This window comes from Oncorhynchus kisutch, linkage group LG18, assembly GCF_002021735.2.
Source record: "Oncorhynchus kisutch isolate 150728-3 linkage group LG18, Okis_V2, whole genome shotgun sequence".
NCBI lineage: Eukaryota > Metazoa > Chordata > Actinopteri > Salmoniformes > Salmonidae > Oncorhynchus > Oncorhynchus kisutch.
Window position 1 is genome coordinate 70,419,831 of NC_034191.2, and position 19,456 is coordinate 70,439,286.

At 45.1% G+C, this 19,456-nt stretch overlaps 1 protein-coding gene across 4 annotated transcripts in view; it reads right to left on the minus strand.

The window, feature by feature from the left end:
* Nucleotides 1-59: 59 nt before the first annotated feature.
* LOC109909644 (brefeldin A-inhibited guanine nucleotide-exchange protein 1) overlaps nt 60-19,456 on the minus strand; it is a 97,885-nt gene continuing 78,488 nt past the window's right edge. For 3 of the 4 annotated variants that reach the window (XM_031796679.1, XM_031796677.1, XM_031796680.1), the window contains 19 exons: nt 17,440-17,598; nt 17,044-17,188; nt 16,303-16,393; nt 16,126-16,166; nt 15,827-15,996; nt 14,963-15,114; nt 10,964-11,136; nt 10,551-10,711; nt 9,223-9,353; nt 8,992-9,121; nt 8,638-8,773; nt 8,062-8,200; nt 7,470-7,542; nt 7,185-7,338; nt 6,946-7,085; nt 4,390-4,561; nt 4,018-4,156; nt 1,907-2,024; nt 60-1,771 (listed from right to left, as the gene is read on the minus strand). In XM_031796679.1, the coding sequence (XP_031652539.1) occupies nt 1,544-1,771; nt 1,907-2,024; nt 4,018-4,156; nt 4,390-4,561; nt 6,946-7,085; nt 7,185-7,338; nt 7,470-7,542; nt 8,062-8,200; nt 8,638-8,773; nt 8,992-9,121; nt 9,223-9,353; nt 10,551-10,711; nt 10,964-11,136; nt 14,963-15,114; nt 15,827-15,996; nt 16,126-16,166; nt 16,303-16,393; nt 17,044-17,188; nt 17,440-17,598 (2,652 nt within the window). In that variant the 3' untranslated portion in view covers nt 60-1,543. The remainder of the gene's footprint in view (nt 1,772-1,906; nt 2,025-4,017; nt 4,157-4,389; nt 4,562-6,945; nt 7,086-7,184; nt 7,339-7,469; nt 7,543-8,061; nt 8,201-8,637; nt 8,774-8,991; nt 9,122-9,222; nt 9,354-10,550; nt 10,712-10,963; nt 11,137-14,962; nt 15,115-15,826; nt 15,997-16,125; nt 16,167-16,302; nt 16,394-17,043; nt 17,189-17,439; nt 17,599-19,456) is intronic. The other variant, XM_031796678.1, reaches the window with a different exon arrangement.

A 19,456-nucleotide genomic window follows, 5' to 3' on the forward strand; every position in this document is an offset into this window, starting at 1 on the left:
AGGCATGGAATTGGTGAAACGACCCATATAGTCCAATCAAATCAAAACAGCTGAACAAATCAAGTTCAAAAACTTTATTGACCTATAACCTGATTAAAATGTCGGATGATGACCAGTTTTGTACAGAAAGTTGTACAGAAGTCTTTTTTCAACATAGAAAACTTTACATTGCTGTAACATATACATTTTGTTTTCTACATCCGTGAGCAAGGAATGCGTCCCATTCACAAGTCATCTTTTAAACCACAGTTAACATTATTCGTCATTTACTTTATACATACAGCATGTCCCCAAACAAAAGAAAAAGGATATTAAATATATTATGAATTTATTCAAATTTGTACACAGAGTGGAAACTAACTTGAAACATGGAAACAGACCAGTGATTCAGAAGCAGCTCACACCAGGGGCCTATTCAGAAGCATTGCAGATAGACATGTTGTATATAGAGCTGATAATTCCTTGTAGTATATGACAGTCATATCTACACACTACATTTCTATCTTGAACGTTGGAACCTCCTGAACGGGCCCGTAGTTGCTCTCCTTTTTTCCAGTTTTAGAAGGAGTCCCAGTTTATCGACTATCAGTTAAAGTCTCAGAACATATCAAATAGAATAATTTACCCATAACTTTCTGCCGTGTCGTCGTTCAATTACAAACTGCAGGACAGATGGTTCAGTCAAAATAAATAATCACAAAAGCAAAAATCTTCAATAAAGAGATCAAGTGCAGCAGAATCCAGAAAAAAAGAACAAAATAAAATCCAGTGTTATGAGATTACATTACATTACAAAGCGCCATTTCTGTAGTTAATTTAGAATCCACAGGGCTCTTGGTGTTAACGTTAGCCATCAGTGGTGCAGCCAGGAAAATATCTGAATTATTATTGAGTAAGAATGTCACATTTCACATTACTGAATATTCGTCATTTGCATTGCATGATGTATGTGTATCCATTTCATTCTCAAGAGTAGCTTGTAAGGACACAGTCATGTCAAGAAGCAGTACCTTTTTGAAATATATTTGACTCTTCGGAGTCAGAAAGGTGGGTAGGCCAATTGTATAATCATAGTTATTCTGCAGTCGTCAGTAGAATTGGAGAATCAGATCTTCACACAATGCCAAGCCATTCTTCCAGTGATATGAGGGGCTTCGGGTAGAAGTTGCTCATAGGATCTAAGATCAGCTTGACCTCCCAATATTCTAACCTTAACCATAAGGGGATGCAAAAACTGGCCTTCGATCAGTTTCTAGGGGCAACTTCAACCTACTCTGAAATGAGGGGGCATTTCCTGTCACATGACCAGTCAGGTTCACAGTAGAGATCCCTGGCAGTTTCCTGTACTGGGGGATTCTGGTTAACTGCCAAATCCAGAGGGGGTGAAGTCTGGTCAGATGCACCCCTTGTAGTACCCTGGGGGTTGGGAGACCATAGTCCTAAAGGGTTTGTAGACAAACCCAAGGCAAGAGGGGAGGAGGACTTCCAAGTTCCAGGCTTCCCTATCCAGAGGTCTCGGTGCCAGCCCGCTACAAGTGGAACATCACTGGGCTTCCTCTCCAGCCACCTCCCCTCTCTCCACCTCAACTTCCAGTCCTGGTTCTGGCATTGGTTCTTGTTCCGGCTGGGAGGTGTCAGGTAGCTGGGCGATCTGGAACACGATCCCGATGCGTAGGTAGAACTTCCGCAGCACGGACCGCAGTTCTGGGATAAGATCAATCTGCATGATCTCACACAGCAGAGGGTAGTACCTGGACGCATGGGCCTTGAACTGGGGACCAAGAGACAGAGACAAAACATCTACATACAGATTGATATCCATACAAAGGTCTCCTTGAACATGTCACTGACAATGACCTGACCAGATCAATGGCCTGTCAATGTTGTTAATGGTTGAGATCCTTACCCTGTCATCACTGATCTTCAGGACCTTGGTGAGGAAGAGGAGGAGCAGGTTTGTCCAGGCTTCTCTGTGGCTCTCTGATGTTAGAGTCAGGAAGTAGGCTACTGCCTCACTGCACACACTAGAGGGAAATAAGAAGGGATCATAACAACATGACTCATTTGCCATATGAAAACTTTTCAGTGACACAGGATTAAGATGCGATTCACTAATTAATTAGCACCCAGACTTATTTCACTGCCAACGTGAAATTGTTTGATGAGTTGACTACACCAGCCACAGGGAGAGGAGCAGCCATGACCTCAGCATTTCCCTCTAGCCCTCACCCTGGACCTTTCCTCAGAACCGCCATCTGCCAGCCCTTCATCCCTCCACCTCCTCCTCCTCTCTTTCCCATCTTCCAGTTCCCCTACACTCCATGACCTAGTCACCTCCCAAATCTGTTTAGTTATTTTAGAACACCGCCATAATCAACCCTGCAGTACTGTTGCAGTCTCCTCTAGCATGCCCTGCCATGTTTGTGTGGTGTGTGTCAGTTTGCTGCTGCAGTCTCCTCTAGCATGCCATGCTATGTTTGTGTGGTGTGTGTCAGTTTGTTGCGCATCTTTGTGACAGTGCAATTCAGTGAGTGTTCCCTTTGTCTCTCCCTCTCCGGCTCTCTCTCTCTCCCCCTTCTTTCTCTGTCTCTCTCCCTCACACACGAATGCACATAGAGACCGACAACCTAAAAGTTTCCTGCTAATCTAGACACTGCCTTTAATACAAAGTGAATCGAAAAGAGACAAGATGATAGCTACTTGGTTATCCTCTAAAAGAGACAAGGCGATGACAACTGTGTTGACTCGGTAATAACAACGGCATCCTGTCTGTTTGTGGATCCATATACAATACCCACTATCCATTCCAGACATTTCAGATAGCTGTCACGTTTAGACAGGCTGTCTAAATGAGTGGAGAGAGTGGGAGTCATCGACTGTTGGCGATACATCAACACAATCTGACTCAGTCATTCTCTCTCAGGACCAATTTATTTCAATTCCACTCTCGCTTTGGTGGATAATTCCATTTTGCGTCTGCGACTGTGACTTCTCTATTCCCTAGTAAACAGAGGCGTGACTCTGTCTCAGTCCCTCGGACAGCTGTGGTCAGGGTCAGGACAGAGCACCGGTGTCGTATCGAGATGCGTGCCCACCCCCCCATTCAACTCTGCTCCCCTCTAATGACATGGACTGATCAATGCCTGCCCTCTCCCAGCAGCCTGTCCTCTCCCAGCAGCCTGCCCTCTCCCAGCAGCCTGTCCTCTCCCAGCAGCCTGTCCTCTCCCAGCAGCCTGTCCTCTCCCATCAGCCTGTCCTCCCCCAGCAGCCCGTCCCTTCCCAGCAGCCCGTTCTCTCCCAGCAGCCCGTCCTCTCCCAGCAGCCCGTCCCCACCCAGCAGCCCGTCCTCTCCCAGCAGCCCGCCCTCTCCCAGCAGCCCGCCCTCTCCCATTAGCCCGTCCTCTCCCAGCAGCCCGTCCTCTCCCAGCAGCCCGCCCTCTCCCAGCAGCCCGTCCTCTCCCAGCATCCTGTCCTCTCCCAGCATCCTGTCCTCTCCCAGCATCCTGTCCTCTCCCAGCATCCTGTCCTCTCCAAGCAGCCCTTCATAAATAACAGGCGTCTGACATGGCCTTGCTCCCCCTCATGAAAAATTATGAAAGTTGTTTATTCTGGTAGATAGCTGCCTGCTGCCTGGTTCTTAAATACCCCAGACATTCCATTTATAGGATTTCAATAAAAGTAATGTTTGCAGAGAGTTCCACCCACAACAAAGCAGCAAATTAGTTATAAAATATTTTTGTAAATCGAGAGCACATTCTGGGCATCCTCCAGACATATGTGAAAATACAGTAATTCCCTCCGTATGACTCCCATCACACACTGCTCCATGAGGGAGGTTTGTGTGTGCAGTGAGAAGATGATCAGGGATTGTCGTGACATGGTGAAAGGCTCGTTAGTGAGAGGGAGAGGAGCAGAACAACAGCAGGAAGCAGTAGAAAAGAACTGCAGAGGGCATTTGTTTAGTTTGACAGGCGCCATTCAGTGATATGGTGGTGGGGCGTGGCGGTCCTTCCTTACTTGAGCAGCTGTCTCTGGACCTCTTCCCAGGCAGTCTGACGGCTGTCGTCAGTGTACATCCGGAACAGGATCCTCAGGCCACACGCCAGACTGCTGGTCTCCTGCTTCAGCAGATTGGGCTTTGACTTCCCTTTAAAACCTGGAACAGACAGAGAGAGAGAGTGGTTACTGCCCGTTACAGTCACAGAGAGGCCCATCATAATTAGGGAGTACAAACGAGGGACATTGTGCCAATTGTTCAAAGAATTGCATTTGAGATTCATAACATCACTCTTCTACTTCATGTCATTCTAGCAGATTCCTCGGGTGGTGCACTGCAGAGCCATAGATGGACGCTGGTATAACCGCCTCTGTTCTGGTGCAGTGACCCACCTGCCTTCCAGAGAGTGGTCCTCTGCTCGTTGTTGGCGTTGAAGGCTTTGGCGAAGTGGTGGGACTCCAGCAGACAGTCCAGCAGCTTGAACAGCTGTTCTGAGGTCAGATAGTGGTACATTCCCTGGTCCTGGGTCTCCACAAGTACGTCTGCTGCGTCCAGAGAATCTCTCTGGAGAGGACCAACACATACATACACAACCATTAGACAACCAACACATACATACACAACCATTAGACAATCAACACATACATACACAATCATTAGACAACCAACACATATATACACAACCATTAGACAACCAACACATACATACACAACCATTAGACAACCAAACACATACATACACAACCAAACACATACATACACAACCATTAGACAACCAAACACATACATACACAACCATTAGACAACCAACACATACATACACAACCATTAGACAACCAACACATACATACACAACCATTAGACAACCAAACACATACATACACAACCATTAGACAACCAACACATACATACACAACCATTAGACAACCAAACACATACATACACAACCATTAGACAACCTTTCGACAACCAAACACATACATACACAACCATTAGACAACCTTTCGACAACCAAACACAACCATTAGACAACCTTTCGACAACCAAACACAACCATTAGACAACCTTTCGACAACCAAACACATAGAGCCTTCTCACTTTTTTGTTGTCAATAGATTCCTCCTTCCATAACAACTACTACAATAAGAACATACAGTGGGGCAAAAAAGTATTTAGTCAGCCACCAATTGTGAAAGTTCTCCCACTTAAAAAGATGAGAGAAGCCTGTAATTTTCATGATAGGTACATAGGTTCAACTATGTCATAGGTTCAACTATGACAGACAAAATGAGAAAAAAAATTCCAGAAAATCACATTGTAGGATTTTTTATGAATTTATTTGCAAATTATGGTGGAAAATAAGTATTTGGTCACCTACAAACAAGCAAGATTTCTGGCTCTCACAGACCTGTAACTTCTTCTTTAAGAGGCTCCTCTGTCCTCCACTCGTTACCTGTATTAATGGCACCGGTTTTAACTTGTTATCAGTATAAAAGACACCTGTCCACAACCTCAAACAGTCACACTCCAAACTCCACTATGGCCAAGACCAAAGAGCTGTCAAAGGACACCAGAAACAAAATTGTAGACCTGCATCAGTAACACACTACGCCGCCAGGGACTCAAATCCTGCAGTGCCAGACGTGTCCCCCTGCTTAAGCCAGTACATGTCCAGGCCCGTCTGAAGTTTGCTAGAGAGCATTTGGATGACCCAGAAGAAGATTGGGAGAATGTCATATGGTCAGATGAAACCAAAATATAACTTTTTGGTAAAACTCAACTCGTCGTGTTTGGAGGACAAAGAATGCTGAGTTGCATCCAAAGAACACCATACCTACTGTAAAGCATGGGGGTGGAAACATCATGCTTTGGGGCTGTTTTTCTGCAAAGGGACCAGGACGACTGATCCGTGTAAAGGAAAACAGCCCAAAAGCATGATGTTTCCACCCCCATGCTTCACAGTAGGTATGGTGTTCTTTGGATGCAACTCAGCATTCTTTGTCCTCCAAACACGACGAGTATCGTGAGATTTTGAGTGAAAACCTCCTTCCATCAGCAAGGGCATTGAAGATGAAACGTGGCTGGGTCTTTCAGCATGACAATGATCCCAAACACACCGCCCGGGCAATAAAGGAGTGGCTTCGTAAGAAGCATTTCAAGGTCCTGGAGTGGCCTAGCCAGTCTCCAGATCTCAACCCCATAGAACATTTTTGGAGGGAGTTGAAAGTCCGTGTTGCCCAGCAACAGCCCCAAAACATCACTACTCTAGAGGAGATCTACATGGAGGAATGGGCCAAAATACCAGCAACAGTGTGTGAAAACCTTGTGAAGACTTACAGAAAATGTTCGACCTCTGTCATTGCCAACAAAGGGTATATAACAAAGTATTGAGATAAACTTTTGTTATTGACCAAATACTTATTTTCCACCATCATTTGCAAATAAATTCATAAAAAATCCTACAATGTGATTTTCTGTTCTTTATTCCCTCATTTTGTCTGTCATAGTTGATGTGTACCTATGATGAAAATTACAGGCCTCTCTCATCTTTTTAAGTGGGAGAACTTGCACAATTGGTGGCTGACTAAATACTTTTTTGCCCCACTGTATAGTACATCAGTGTTTCCCAAACTTTGAGCTGGGGACCCCAAGGGCTGCACGTTTTGTTTTTTGCCCTAGCACGATTCAAATAATCATAGCTTGATAATGAGTTGATTATTGGAATCAGCTGTGTAGTGCTAGGACAAAAACCTAAACTTGCAACCCTTAGGCCCGGGTTTGGGAAACGCTGCAGTAGATACATTCAACATTTTCAATGATCAGTCCATCCAGCCAAACCATTGAAAATTAATCTGGCAAAAACAAACATTTTAGCAAGAAATGTGTCCTTCCCCAAAGTTCTGAAGCAGTGATCCCTCTCATCCTCCACAGAGGGAGTGAGCCGTTACCTGTGCAGCAGCCAGGTTCTCAGCATCCTCCTTCCTGCTGGTCGCAGGGAAGAAGACCATGTTGTCTATGGTCTGGATCAGCTCCAACTGCACCACACACTTAATGAGCAAGGCTGAGAATAACCGCTGCTCCTGGATCTCTGTGGAACACACACACACACACAAATAATGAGCATAAGGTTGAAAAACACTCCAGTTGCACAAGGCGTAAAAGTGGTAAAAGTGAGAGAGACACTAACTTATTGGGGTCCTGTTTCTGGGGCCATCCTCATAAATGCCTGTGCTGTACTGACTCTGCCGCCGGGTCTCCATGGCAACCCTCTCTGCGCTGTTGATGGAATGCTGGTCCTCGGAATGGGATTGGATGTCCACGGACTTCTGGGAAATTGAGTCCTGAGGGCACATGGGCAGAAGTTATTTTGTCTGCATGGTACTGGGTTACGTTGCTGTACGGTCTAATCTGGCATAAGAGATACACCAGACTGACTGGAAGACCTACAGTACAGTCAGGGTTTGAAACATACCAGCTGTCTGTCTGATATGTCCTGTGGTGTCATGGGATCTCCCTCTGCTCCTGCTGGTCTCCATGTCAACAGCCTGACAAGAGGGCAGAGAGGTACGATATGTGACAGGACAGTGCTACTCTACTTTTACACAGCATGACAGTGTAATACCATACACAGACAGTCAGATATCACTCTGTTAACTAAACAATGGTAGAAGTGACCACGGCCATTAAATACCACCTCTCCCGTCCCTTCTTATTGGATGTTTCTTCATATGAAGTTTATACTGGGGCGGCAGGTAGCCTAGTGGTTAGAGCGTTGGACTAGTAACCGAAAGGTTGCAAGATTGAATCCCTGAGCTGACAAGGAAAAATACATCTGTCGTTCTGCCCCTGAAGTTAACCCACCGTTCCTAGGCCGTCATTGAAAATAAGAATTTGTTCTTAGCTGACTTGCCTAGTTAAATAAAGGATTTTTATTTTTTATAAAAAAATATGACTTGGTGCTCTCCATGTTTACTATCACTATGGTCATCAATAACACAATCATCACAGGCAATATTCCCAGATGAATCTCAGCAATATGAATAAAGTCTGCATCAGTATCTTACGCGTGTGGGATGGTGGTCTTGAAGATGTCCAGCATGCAGTTACAGGTCTTGTCCCAGGTCTCCGGAGTAAACTTCTCTCCATTCAGGATGACCACGTTCTCCAGACAGTTGGTGCCTGACCGGGCCAACTGCTCATTATCTAGGCCGAGAGGGAGAGGAGGAGTCAAGAAAAGAGAGAGTGGAGAGAATAAGTGAGGGACTGCTGGTTTAGCAGTCCATACGCATCTGGATCACATGGGTTCAAATCCATCCTACTGCTATTTCACTACACTCTCTATCTATACTCTCTACCTACATCTTATCCAGTCAACCCAAAAATTACCCACTCCTTAAAGAAAAAAGGAGAGGAAATATGCACAAGAAAGAGGGATGGAGGTAAACCCAGGACTGAATGGAGGTGTACTCAGTATAAACCCAGGACTGAATGGAGGTGTACTCAGTATAAACCCAGGACTGAATGGAGGTGTACTCAGTATAAACCCAGGACTGAATGGAGGTGTACTCAGTATAAACCCAGGACTGAATGGAGGTGTACTCAGTATAAACCCAGGACCGAAGGTGGCTGTCTGTCCTCACCTTGCTGAACACACCAGTACAGCTGTGCCAGAATGTCATCCAGCAGGACATCACTGAGAGACTCAAAGTACTGCGTGAACACGTCAGAGATGGCGTAAAGTGCGTGGTTACAGGTCGTCGTCATCCACTCTGCTTTCTGGCAGACCAAAACACCACAGAAGGGTTACAACGGTTACACCAGTGCCTCTGGGCATAATCTAGTCATTGTAGCAATTGGTACTGGATACTAGTTGTACCCAGGGATTGGTGCTGTAAATTGTGGAACCAATGGTGTACATATGGAAATAGGCATTGGTTACACAGGAGATAAAGCTGGGTCTTTGATGAATGGGTATTTGGGATGTAGAGACTTGCCTCAGTTTGCTGCTCAGGCAGCTTCATGTTGTCAAAGATCCTGAAGACGATCCTGAACAGATCCTGCCACCAGTGTTTCTCGAAGGTGTGTCCATAGGTCTTCATCACCTCAAACATCACCGTCAGACCCCTGACACACACACACACACATTTACTCAACAGTACACCCTTACCATCAGTTCAGACTTAATATTCCCATCTAGGATGGCACAGGACTGAAACTCTTCTCACCTGGTCCTGACGTCCAGTTTACACCTGTTGATGATGCAGGACAGCTCAAAGAGGATGGGGAACCACCCTCTCACCCACACCCGGTCCTCTGGGACTACATTCATATCATCACTGGTGTAGTCTTTGAACGCCTGCCAGAGAGAAAACAGGATTGCTTACCACCATGCCCGGAGATGACACACACATACACGGACATGCCGACAAACACTAACGTTTTAACAGTCTAAGCCGTATGTACGGTTCACTGGAGGCTTTCCCTGAATTTACCCCACTGCCCATGCGCCCACACACACACACACACACACACACACACACACACACACACACACACACACACACACACACACACACACACACACACACACACACACACACACACACACACACACACACACACACACACACACACACACACACACACCTAATCCCCTCCTCTCCTCTTGTCCACCCCCACACAAACAAACAGAAAGCAGGCAGTGGGGCTGGAGGGTAGAGACAAGAGACCTTGGGGAAAAGTACTGGCAGTAAGCACCATATTTTCTAACATGGTACATTTTCATATGCAAAGCTGTCATTAATGCCCGGTGGCTACTTTGAAGAATCTCAAATATAAAATATATTTTGATTTGTTAAACACTTTTTTGGTTACTACATGAATCCATATGTGTTATTTAATAGTTTTGATGTCCCCACTATTATTCTGCAATGTAGAAAATAGTAAAAATAAAGAAAAACCCTGGAATGAGTAGGTGTGTCCAAACTTTTGACTGGTAGTGTATATATACAGTCACAGTGGTCAGGTACTATGCCACTGTGTACTCTCTGTTTAAGGCCAAATAGCATTCTAGTTTGCTCTGTTTTTTTCTTAATTCTTTCCAATGTGTCAAGTAATTATCTTTTTGTTTTCTCATGATTTGTTTGGGTCTAATTGTGTTGCTGTCCTGGGGCTCTGTTTGTGTTTGTGAACAGAGCCCCAGGACCAGCTTGCTTAAGGGACTCTTCTCTAGGTTCATATCTCTGTAGGTGATGGCTTTGTTATGGAAGGTTTGGTAATCGCTTCCTTTTAGGTGGAATACAGGTAAAACATTATTATTATTTTTGTATATACACAGATATATCTCTAATTTGGGAGATACTATTATCCAGAGTGACTTACAATGTTTAGCTGGTAAGTCACAAGAAAAATATGAATGTTTGGGGACCAGTCATGGTCTAACATGAACAACTATGGGCAGTACCATTTGATGTTCAGCAATGACTGATTTGGGTTCAGGTCTTAACTATGAAACCTGGTAATAAACCCAGTCCAGTGTTTGTTTGTAACTGACCTGGGGCCTGTCAGAGACGTATTTGGCGCAGTGTCGGATGAGGCGGATGGCCTCCATGCTGGTATCCGGGAAGGAGGCGTTGCAGGCAAACTCAGACAGACACTTGACTGCATCCTGGAAGGAGTCTATGGTGGCTGGGAAGTGCTTCTCAAATACATTCGCTGAGAGAAGAACAGATGAAGATCAGAGGAAATGGATCAAATTGGATTCTGATGACTAAAGTTAACTGATCTGTCAATCAGAATTACATTCCATGGCCCTGTCATCAAAAATACTAAAATAAACAACTTGAGGATTAAATATTAATCTAACAGTGAAACCATCATATTGAAAATAACATATTATAAGATAGAGACAGAACAGATCAGATATGAAAGTTCTTAGCCCGAGGTGTTTGTGTGTTAGTAACTCACTGGAGATGTGCCCCGTGGTCTGGAATGCCAGCTCTACGATGCTCTCATCCTGGTCCGAGGCAGCCAGGTGGAACACTGAGAAGATGTTCTTCCAGCCCGACCGGATGTTCCCCGCCTGTGAGTTGACCATCTGGGCTATGCAGCGCACCACCATGTCCCTGATCGTTGGAGATCTGGAGGAGCAGGAGGAGGACATATGGGTTATACTGTATGTGAAAGAACGTTGGACTATGAGGAGGATCATCAATACTGCAGTAGCAGTCAAAGTACAAGTACCCCTGCTACAGCCCTTTATTCAGCCCTTCTCATTTTCCCCCTTTTGGATGTTGTGACATACTGGTTTCCGACAGTGACTGTTGTCATAGCAAAGAGCTGGTCTATTTTTCCGGGTGCTTTGAAGAATGAGAGAGGACCAGCCTCTGCACAAAAGTACTCTCACACACTGAGTCTAATGAACACACAGCACCACAGGGCGTCCGTGGCTTTACGTGGCTCCCTGCCACTTCCTCTGAGCTGTTACACTCTTCTCACAGTAAACCAGTGGTTGGATTTGGGACTGGTAGTGTTCCTTCACATCAATGAAAACAGCCTTTAACTCCAATTTGAATCAACTGCATCTGTGTCACAACTTCAACTCTGTTGTCTTTGATTTAGTTGCCAGAGTGCAATTCTAGTGCTCAAAACCAAGAAGAGATATTATATAAAATCACAATCTCCATCTCGGGTTAGATCTGACTAGGGATGTTGCGGTGACCGTATAACCGCCACACCATCGGTCACGAGTCATGAAGGCAGTCAAATTCCATGTGACCATTTAGTCACGGTAATTAGGCTTCTCCAAGCTCTGATGCTGCTGCTGGTCATTAGTAGCCTACAAAGCCTTCTAACTTCCTGGTACTCAGCACTCTATTGTCCCTCTAATCACTCTGACATCAATGCAAATTTCTTCGAAACAGGTGCATGCTAATGGTCCATTCTAAATCAAATCAAATTTCACACATATATATTATTTAGTATTTGTAATGACAAGATTAAATCAAGAATAGTCAGCTGGGTGACAAAAGAGCTTATCACTTCTGAATGATATATTATCACTTCTGAATGATGCCCATCATAAGAAACTCCCTTTTTTTTGGCGACTTTTTAGAATCATAGACACACACCTCAATGCACCTTTAAATTTATAGCATTCATGCATAATCTCATTTGCAGTCACTTTTGATAATGGTGTTTTCAGCTAATGGAACATTCACGCTTAAAGGCTACTGCATGTGCGCATTGCTGCCCTTATAATGTGAAGAAATAGCCTAATAGTTTATCAGCATTTTAAGCTAAATGTTCTGATCTGTTGCGTCGGCCATATTGCGTCAAAGTTTTTTTGATGCTAGTGGTTGTATTAATTAATTTGGGATATATTGCATCCCACAACTGCCCAGACTATGTTGGGAACATTTATTTCTCGCACAGAATAGGTCAACTTTTGTACAATGGGGGATAGTAGATCGACATAGGCTAGTGATTTTGTTGTTCACTTGTTGGCTGACGAAAAGTAAATGTGGATGGACAGTTCTTCCAATATCTTCAATACGCACTTCGGAATTGGATAAGGACGTGTGCAGTTGTGTCCCCGATGTGTCTGTCTTCACTTGTAGCCTGTGAGAAAGACCCGATCAAGTGACAGGAGAAGGACACCACTGGCCGCAAGAAGCATGGATTTTTTTAGGGTTCATTACGGCCACAAAGGGGATGCTGCCGTGAAATTCAAGACTTTATCAAGTGCTTGTCAAATTGTGAATGAGAAACTAATGAAGTGTGTACAAAAAAACAAAGCAGAGCTCATGCCTTTTTTCAAATCATCATTAGAGTCTCATCATGCAGCCTAACAATGTATTACACATCAAAACATTAGCCCAACATTTGTAGAACAACTAAAGTTATATTAACAACTCTAAATTAAGCATATAGGAGTACCTATTTCTTTGTTAACCGCACAACACAGAATAGCCACATGTGTACACTCCCTCCAATCATTTGGAGAAAATATTAATATTTTATTCAGCTTTGTTCAATTGTATTCTTCATACTATAAAAGAATGCCATGGAATTCTAAGCAAATATTGTATGCTAAATGAACTAGTGTAGCCCACAACCATTTGGCAGTCATGTGTGTTCCTTCTCCGGCCTCTAGGTCACCAGACGGCTCGTTAGGGCGCACACCTGTCACCAGCGTAAGGCGCATAATGACACTCACCTGGACTCCATCACCTCCTTGATTACCTGCCCTTTATGACACTCCCTTTGGTTTCTTCCCCAGTCGTCATTGTTCCTGTTCCTGTTTCATGTCGGTGCGCTGTTTGTGTTTCTTGTTTTGCTCATTTATTAATTAAATGTATTCACTCCCTGAACTTGCTTCCTGACTCTCAGCGGACATCGTTACAGAATGATGATTCACCAAAGGGAAGTGTTTTTTTGTGGGGTTTTTGGAAGTGATGTCGGGTCCGGGTGTCAAAACCGGAGCTACCTGGGAGGCCTCAGCCGGTTCGATAGGCTTCCATGCCGAAGCTGGTGGAACAGGTTCCCTTGCCTCAGTCGAGGCAACCGGGGAGGTCTCAGCCGGCTCATCAGGTTCACTCCTCAGCTGGTTCCTCAGGTTTCTGCGACTCAGCGGAGACGGCCGGTCTGCTCCGGATCCCGGGGATCGTCCCTATGGTTGGCGTCCCCCGGCTGGAGCCCAATGCGCCTGGGAGGGTGTACTGTCACGTATGCTCTCTCTCCGGTGCTCTAGGTCGTCATGCTCCTGCGCCTCAGCCGGATCGACAGGTTCCAGCGCCTTAGCAGAGGTGTCCGCTCCTGATCCCCGGGATCGTGATCTTGGTTGGCGTCCTGCGGCTAGAGACACGGGTCAGGGAGGGGGTACTGTCACGTGTGGGCCCTCTCCGGCCTCTAGGTCACCAGGCTGCTCATTAAGATGCACACCTGTCACCAGCGTTAGGCGCATAATGACATTCACCTGGACTCCATCACCTCCTTGATTACCTGCCCTTTATGTGTCACTTCCTTTGGTTTCTTCCCCAGTCGTCATTGTTCCTGTTTCATGTCGGTGGCCTGTTTGTGTTTCTTGTTTTGTTCATTTATCTGTTAAATCTATTCACTCCCTGAACTTGCTTCCTGACTCTCAGCGGACATCGTTACAGGCATAGCCATATCAGGACAACTCAGAGTATGCTATTCTGTTCTTCTGAAAGAGACTACATTTTCTTCATATCATGCTTCTTTAGACCTGTCTAAAATAATGGATTTATTGTGGTGTAGGCTATATAACATGGATTTATTAGACTTTGTCAAATGTAGATGTTCCAAAGGTCTGCATCAGTGGCTTGTAGACTGTGTGTGGAAGCCAGGAGATGCTAAATGTGTTTGTTAATTAACGGACAATTACTGTGAGACCGACAGTTATTTGCTTGACAATCACTGACTGGCAAAGTTTCGTGACAGCCACAGCCCTAGTTCTGACTCTCCTCAGAGAGCTGGGTGGGTGTTTGACACAGAGCAGTGACTCAGCCCTTACAGAAAGACCAGATTTCACATGTGTTTTTGGAACACTTCACATGTGATCACGCAAAATGAGTGTGCGTTTTTCCGTAAGGGAGTACAGGGAGACTGGCTGACTGCAGCGCAAAGTGAGATAGGTGCTGAAATGTGAACCACAGAGGTAAAATACAATACCGACCTTGTGACGCCAGACTACCACAGCCAAGTGCCTAGGCAACCAGCTTGTGTGTACATGTACCACCATACACGCACCTAAGCAAGCACAACCACAAGCATATTCATGCAATTATGCTAAACACGTGCACACAAACACACTCAAATCAAATGTTATTGGTCACATACACGTGTTTAGCAGATGTTATTGCGGGTGTAGCGAAATGCTTGAACCTGATTGAATCACAGGAGTCAATCAGGAATAACGTTTAAGGCAACATCCTGTTCCTGTACCTGTTCTTTTTCATGATGTGCTCAAAAGGCCTCAGAAAGTCCTTCTGGAATCTGAAGTTCGCCAGCTCTCCCTTCTCTAGAAACTTCATGGACAGCTGCCGGAGAGAATCCACAGCAAAGATAGCCACGTCCTCGTTGGGGTTACATCCAACCTGAACATATAGACAGAAAGAAGTTTAACATCTCTACCCCACTTTACTTACTGCAGTAATTTTGCAGTGTAACTGCAGTTATTCTGCAACTACTGCGTCCAAAATACCACAGTTGACTGCAGTTACTGCACTTTTACTGCAGTTACTGCACTTTTACTGCAGTTTCAATTTTAACACTTCTGTCCTCTCCAAATCACTTTGTGTGTTCTCTGATAAACTAGACCCCAGTCAGAAACATGACTTGCAAAATAAGATATGCAGCACTTCAGAAACACAGCAGAAATCAGTGAAGTACTAAAGCCCTTAGATTAGATTCTTTAAGCTATGTGTTGCTGAGGGCAATGTTACAAAGACTGATTAACACCTGGTTAATCAGGCGTGTGGACTTTCAAGCCCAGTGTTTTCCCAACTCCGGTCCTCCAGTACCCCCTAACAGAACACATGTTTGTTGTAGCCCCGGACAAACACAGCTGATTCAACTAATTTAGGGCTTGATGATTACTTGACAAGTTGAGTCAGGCGTGCTTGTCCGGGGGGATACAACAAAAACATGTTCTGTTAGGGGGTACTGGAGGACTGGAGTTGGGAAACACTGATCTAGCCAACAACATGAATTGATCAATTAATGCGGAGGGGAAAAAAACAGCTGTCCCTGACAACCAGAGTTGTGTACCCCTGCTTTAAGCAGAGAAATAAATCCCAAGATGTCCACCTTGTTGAAGTGGTCTCCAATGACCTCCCAGATCCTGGACCACTGCAGTCTGATACGTCCCATGTTGTAGTAGGAGATCTCCACTATCTTCTGCAGGCTGAACATGCGGGGGTGTGTGGGCGAGGCCAGCTCATCCATAGACACAGCACACAGCCAGCGCACAAAGTCCACTGAGAACACAGAGAAACCAGTGTTAGTCTACCATCAGGACAGCCATGGTACAATGCCAATACATCCACATCGGGTAAGGATGTGATCAAACACTGTAATTGAATTCGGTTCCGATTTAGAACACTCACCAATTGCATTACCATCCAGTCTGGTAGAACCTGTGAATATTCTGCAAGAACAGAATCAATCATATTTAAAACATTTACAGTACATTTATTCACATGATAGAACAATGGCAGAGTTAAGACCCCAAAGCAGTCAGTGGTAATACAGCAGGATCTATAAGAGACTACTACAGTAACTACCTGTCTACAGCCACCACCACACTCTGGGAGCTGGTCTCTCCTATGGACTCCTGGATACTGAGGATCTGCTTCCGGTCTACTGTCCCACCTGCTGTGGACCACAGGACAGTCAGTCACATCTCCAGAGTCAAGCATGTTACCAAGCATCTCCAGAGTCAAGCATGTTATCAAGCATCTCCAGAGTCAAGCTTGTTACCAAGCATCTCCAGAGTCAGGCATGTTACCAAGCATCTCCAGAGTCAAGCTTGTTACCAAGCATCTCCAGAGTCAGGCATGTTTCCAAGCATCTCCACAGTCAAGCATGTTACCAAGCATCTCCACAGTCAAGCATGTTACCAAGCATCTCCAGAGTCAAGCATGTTACCAAGCGTCTCCAGAGTCAAGCATGTTACCAAGCATCTCCAGAGTCAAGCATGTTACCAAGCGTCTCCAGAGTCAAGCATGTTACCAAGCATCTCCAGAGTCAAGCATGTTACCAAGCATCTCCACAGTCAAGCATGTTACCAAGCATCTCCAGAGTCAAGCATGTTACCAAGCATCTCCAGAGTCAAGCATGTTACCAAGTATCTCCAGAGTCAAGCATGTTACCAAGCATATCCAGAGTCAAGCATGTTACCAAGCATCTCCAGCATCAAGCATGTTACCAAGCATCTCCAGCATCAAGCACATCACCTGCTTGTTAACTACCGTTTATTTAACCAGTTTATAACCAAAACATGTATTAAAGGGATAAGCACTGACCCAGGCCCAGGTATTCGTCGTTACTCTGCTCCTTGGTGCTGGTGATGAAGCCCTCTTTCCCCCGAACCGTCCCTGAGATGTACCTGGCCTTAACCCCCGTCCCGATCAGCTGGGCCAGCTCCAACTGACTGATACACTTCATTATCTGTAGGGGGGTGGGGGGCACCCATACATTCACTTATTTATTCATTCATTTGCACAGATATATCTACTCATTAGTCTTAATTAGTTGACAGAGAAACATACTTATCACATCGGTTCCACATCAAAATAAACAAAATGGAGACAAAATTATACAATATAACGTAGGACAGCAATACTGACAGAGATACTATAACAGCTACTACTGATTACTAGACTGAAAAATGAGATGAAAAGTGGGCAGCGGGTCCAGACCTCGTGCCAGGAGGTGCCCAGGTAGTTTCCGTCTGTGTGGGCGACGGTGATGAGAGTCTTGATGGTGTCGATGTTCTTCTGCTTCATCTCAGTGATGCCAGAGCTGGCTGTGAGCAGGGTAAACCGTGCCAGGGCCTGGATGTACGCATCCCGCTCCAGCTGTGTGTGTGTGTGAGAGTGTGTGTGTGTGTGTGTGTGTGTGTGTGTGTGTGTGTGTGTGTGTGTGTGTGTGTGTGTGTGTGTGTGTGTGTGTGTGTGAGTGAGTGAGTGAGTGAGTGAGTGAGTGAGTGAGTGAGTGAGTGAGTGAGTGAGTGAGTGAGTGAGAGAGAGAGAGAGAGAGAGTGAGGAGTACTGCTTTACTCTCTCCATAAACTTTTAGATCATGCCGAGACATACAAAGACACAAACCCGTATAATCTAAATAAGTATAATAAGTGGGCTATGTGCAGTTTTTATTTGATTTCTGTTGAAGTGTCTGTATGTCATAAGATCAATGGGTTTAAATGTCTGTTTGTACATAATGTGGTCATGTTTATATGTTCAGCTGCCTGGCGAATGTAAATGAGCTGTCAGCCAAATGTGGTCCAACGCATCACTTCTTATACTCTGGGATGTACAGTGGGGAGAACAAGTATTTGATACACTGCCAATTTTGCAGGTTTTCCTACTTACAAAGCATGTAGAGGTCTGTAATTTTTATCATAGGTACACTTCAACTGTGCGAGACGGAATCTAAAATAAAAATCCAGAAAATCACATTGTATGATTTTTAAGTAATTCATTTGCATTTTATTGCATGACATAAGTATTTGATACATCAGAAAAGCAGAACTTAATATTTGGTACAGAAACCTTTGTTTGCAATTACAGAGATCATACGTTTACTGTATTTCTTCACCAGGTTTGCACACACTGCAGCAGGGATTTTGGCCCAATCCTCCATACAGACCTTCTCCAGATCATTCAGGTTTCGGGGCTGTCACTGAGCAATAAGGACTTTCAGCTCCCTCCAAAGATTTTCTATTGGGTTCAGGTCTGGAGACTGGCTAGGCCACTCCAGGACCTTGAGATGCTTCTAACGGAGCCACTCCTTAGTTGCCCTGGCTGTGTGTTTCGGGTCGTTGTCATGCTGGAAGACCCAGCCACGACCCATCTTCAATGCTTACTGAGGGAAGGAGGTTGATGGCCAAGATCTCGCGATAAATGGCCCCATCCATCCTCCCCTCAATACGGTGCAGTCGTCCTGTCCCCTTTGCAGAAAAGCATCCCCAAAGAATTATGTTTCCACCTCCATGCTTCACGGTTGGGAAGGTGTTCTTGGGGTTGTACTCATCCTTCTTCTTCCTCCAAACACGGCGAGTGGAGTTTAGACTAAAAAGCTCTATTTTTGTCTCATCAGACCACATGACCTTCTCCCATTCCTCCTCTGGATCATCCAGATGGTCATTGGCAAACTTCAGACTGGCCTGGACATGTGCTGACTTGAGCAGGGGGACCTTGCGTGCGCTGTAGGATTTTAATCCATGATGGCGTAGTATGTTACTAATGGTTTTCTTTGAGACTGTGGTCCCAGCTCTCTTCAGGTCATTGACCAGGTCCTGCCGTGTAGTTCTGGGCTGATCCCTCTCCTTCCTCATGATCATTGATGCCCCACAGGGTGAGATCTTGCATGGAGCCCCAGACCGAGGGTGATTGACCGTCATCTTGAACTTCTTCCATTTTCTAATAATTGCGCCAACAGTTGTTGCCTTCTCACCAAGATGCTTGCCTATTGTCCTGTGGCCCATCCCAGCCTTGTGCAGGTCCCTGATGTCCTTACACAGCTCTCTGGTCTTGGCCATTGTGGAGAGGTTGGAGTCTGTTTGATTGAGTGTGTGGACAGGTGTCTTTTATACAGGTAACGAGTTCAAACAGGTGCAGTTAATACAGGTAATGAGTGGAGAACAGGAGGGTTCTTAAAGAAAAACTAACAGGTCTGTGAGAGCCGGAATTCTTACTGGTTGGTAGGTGATCAAAT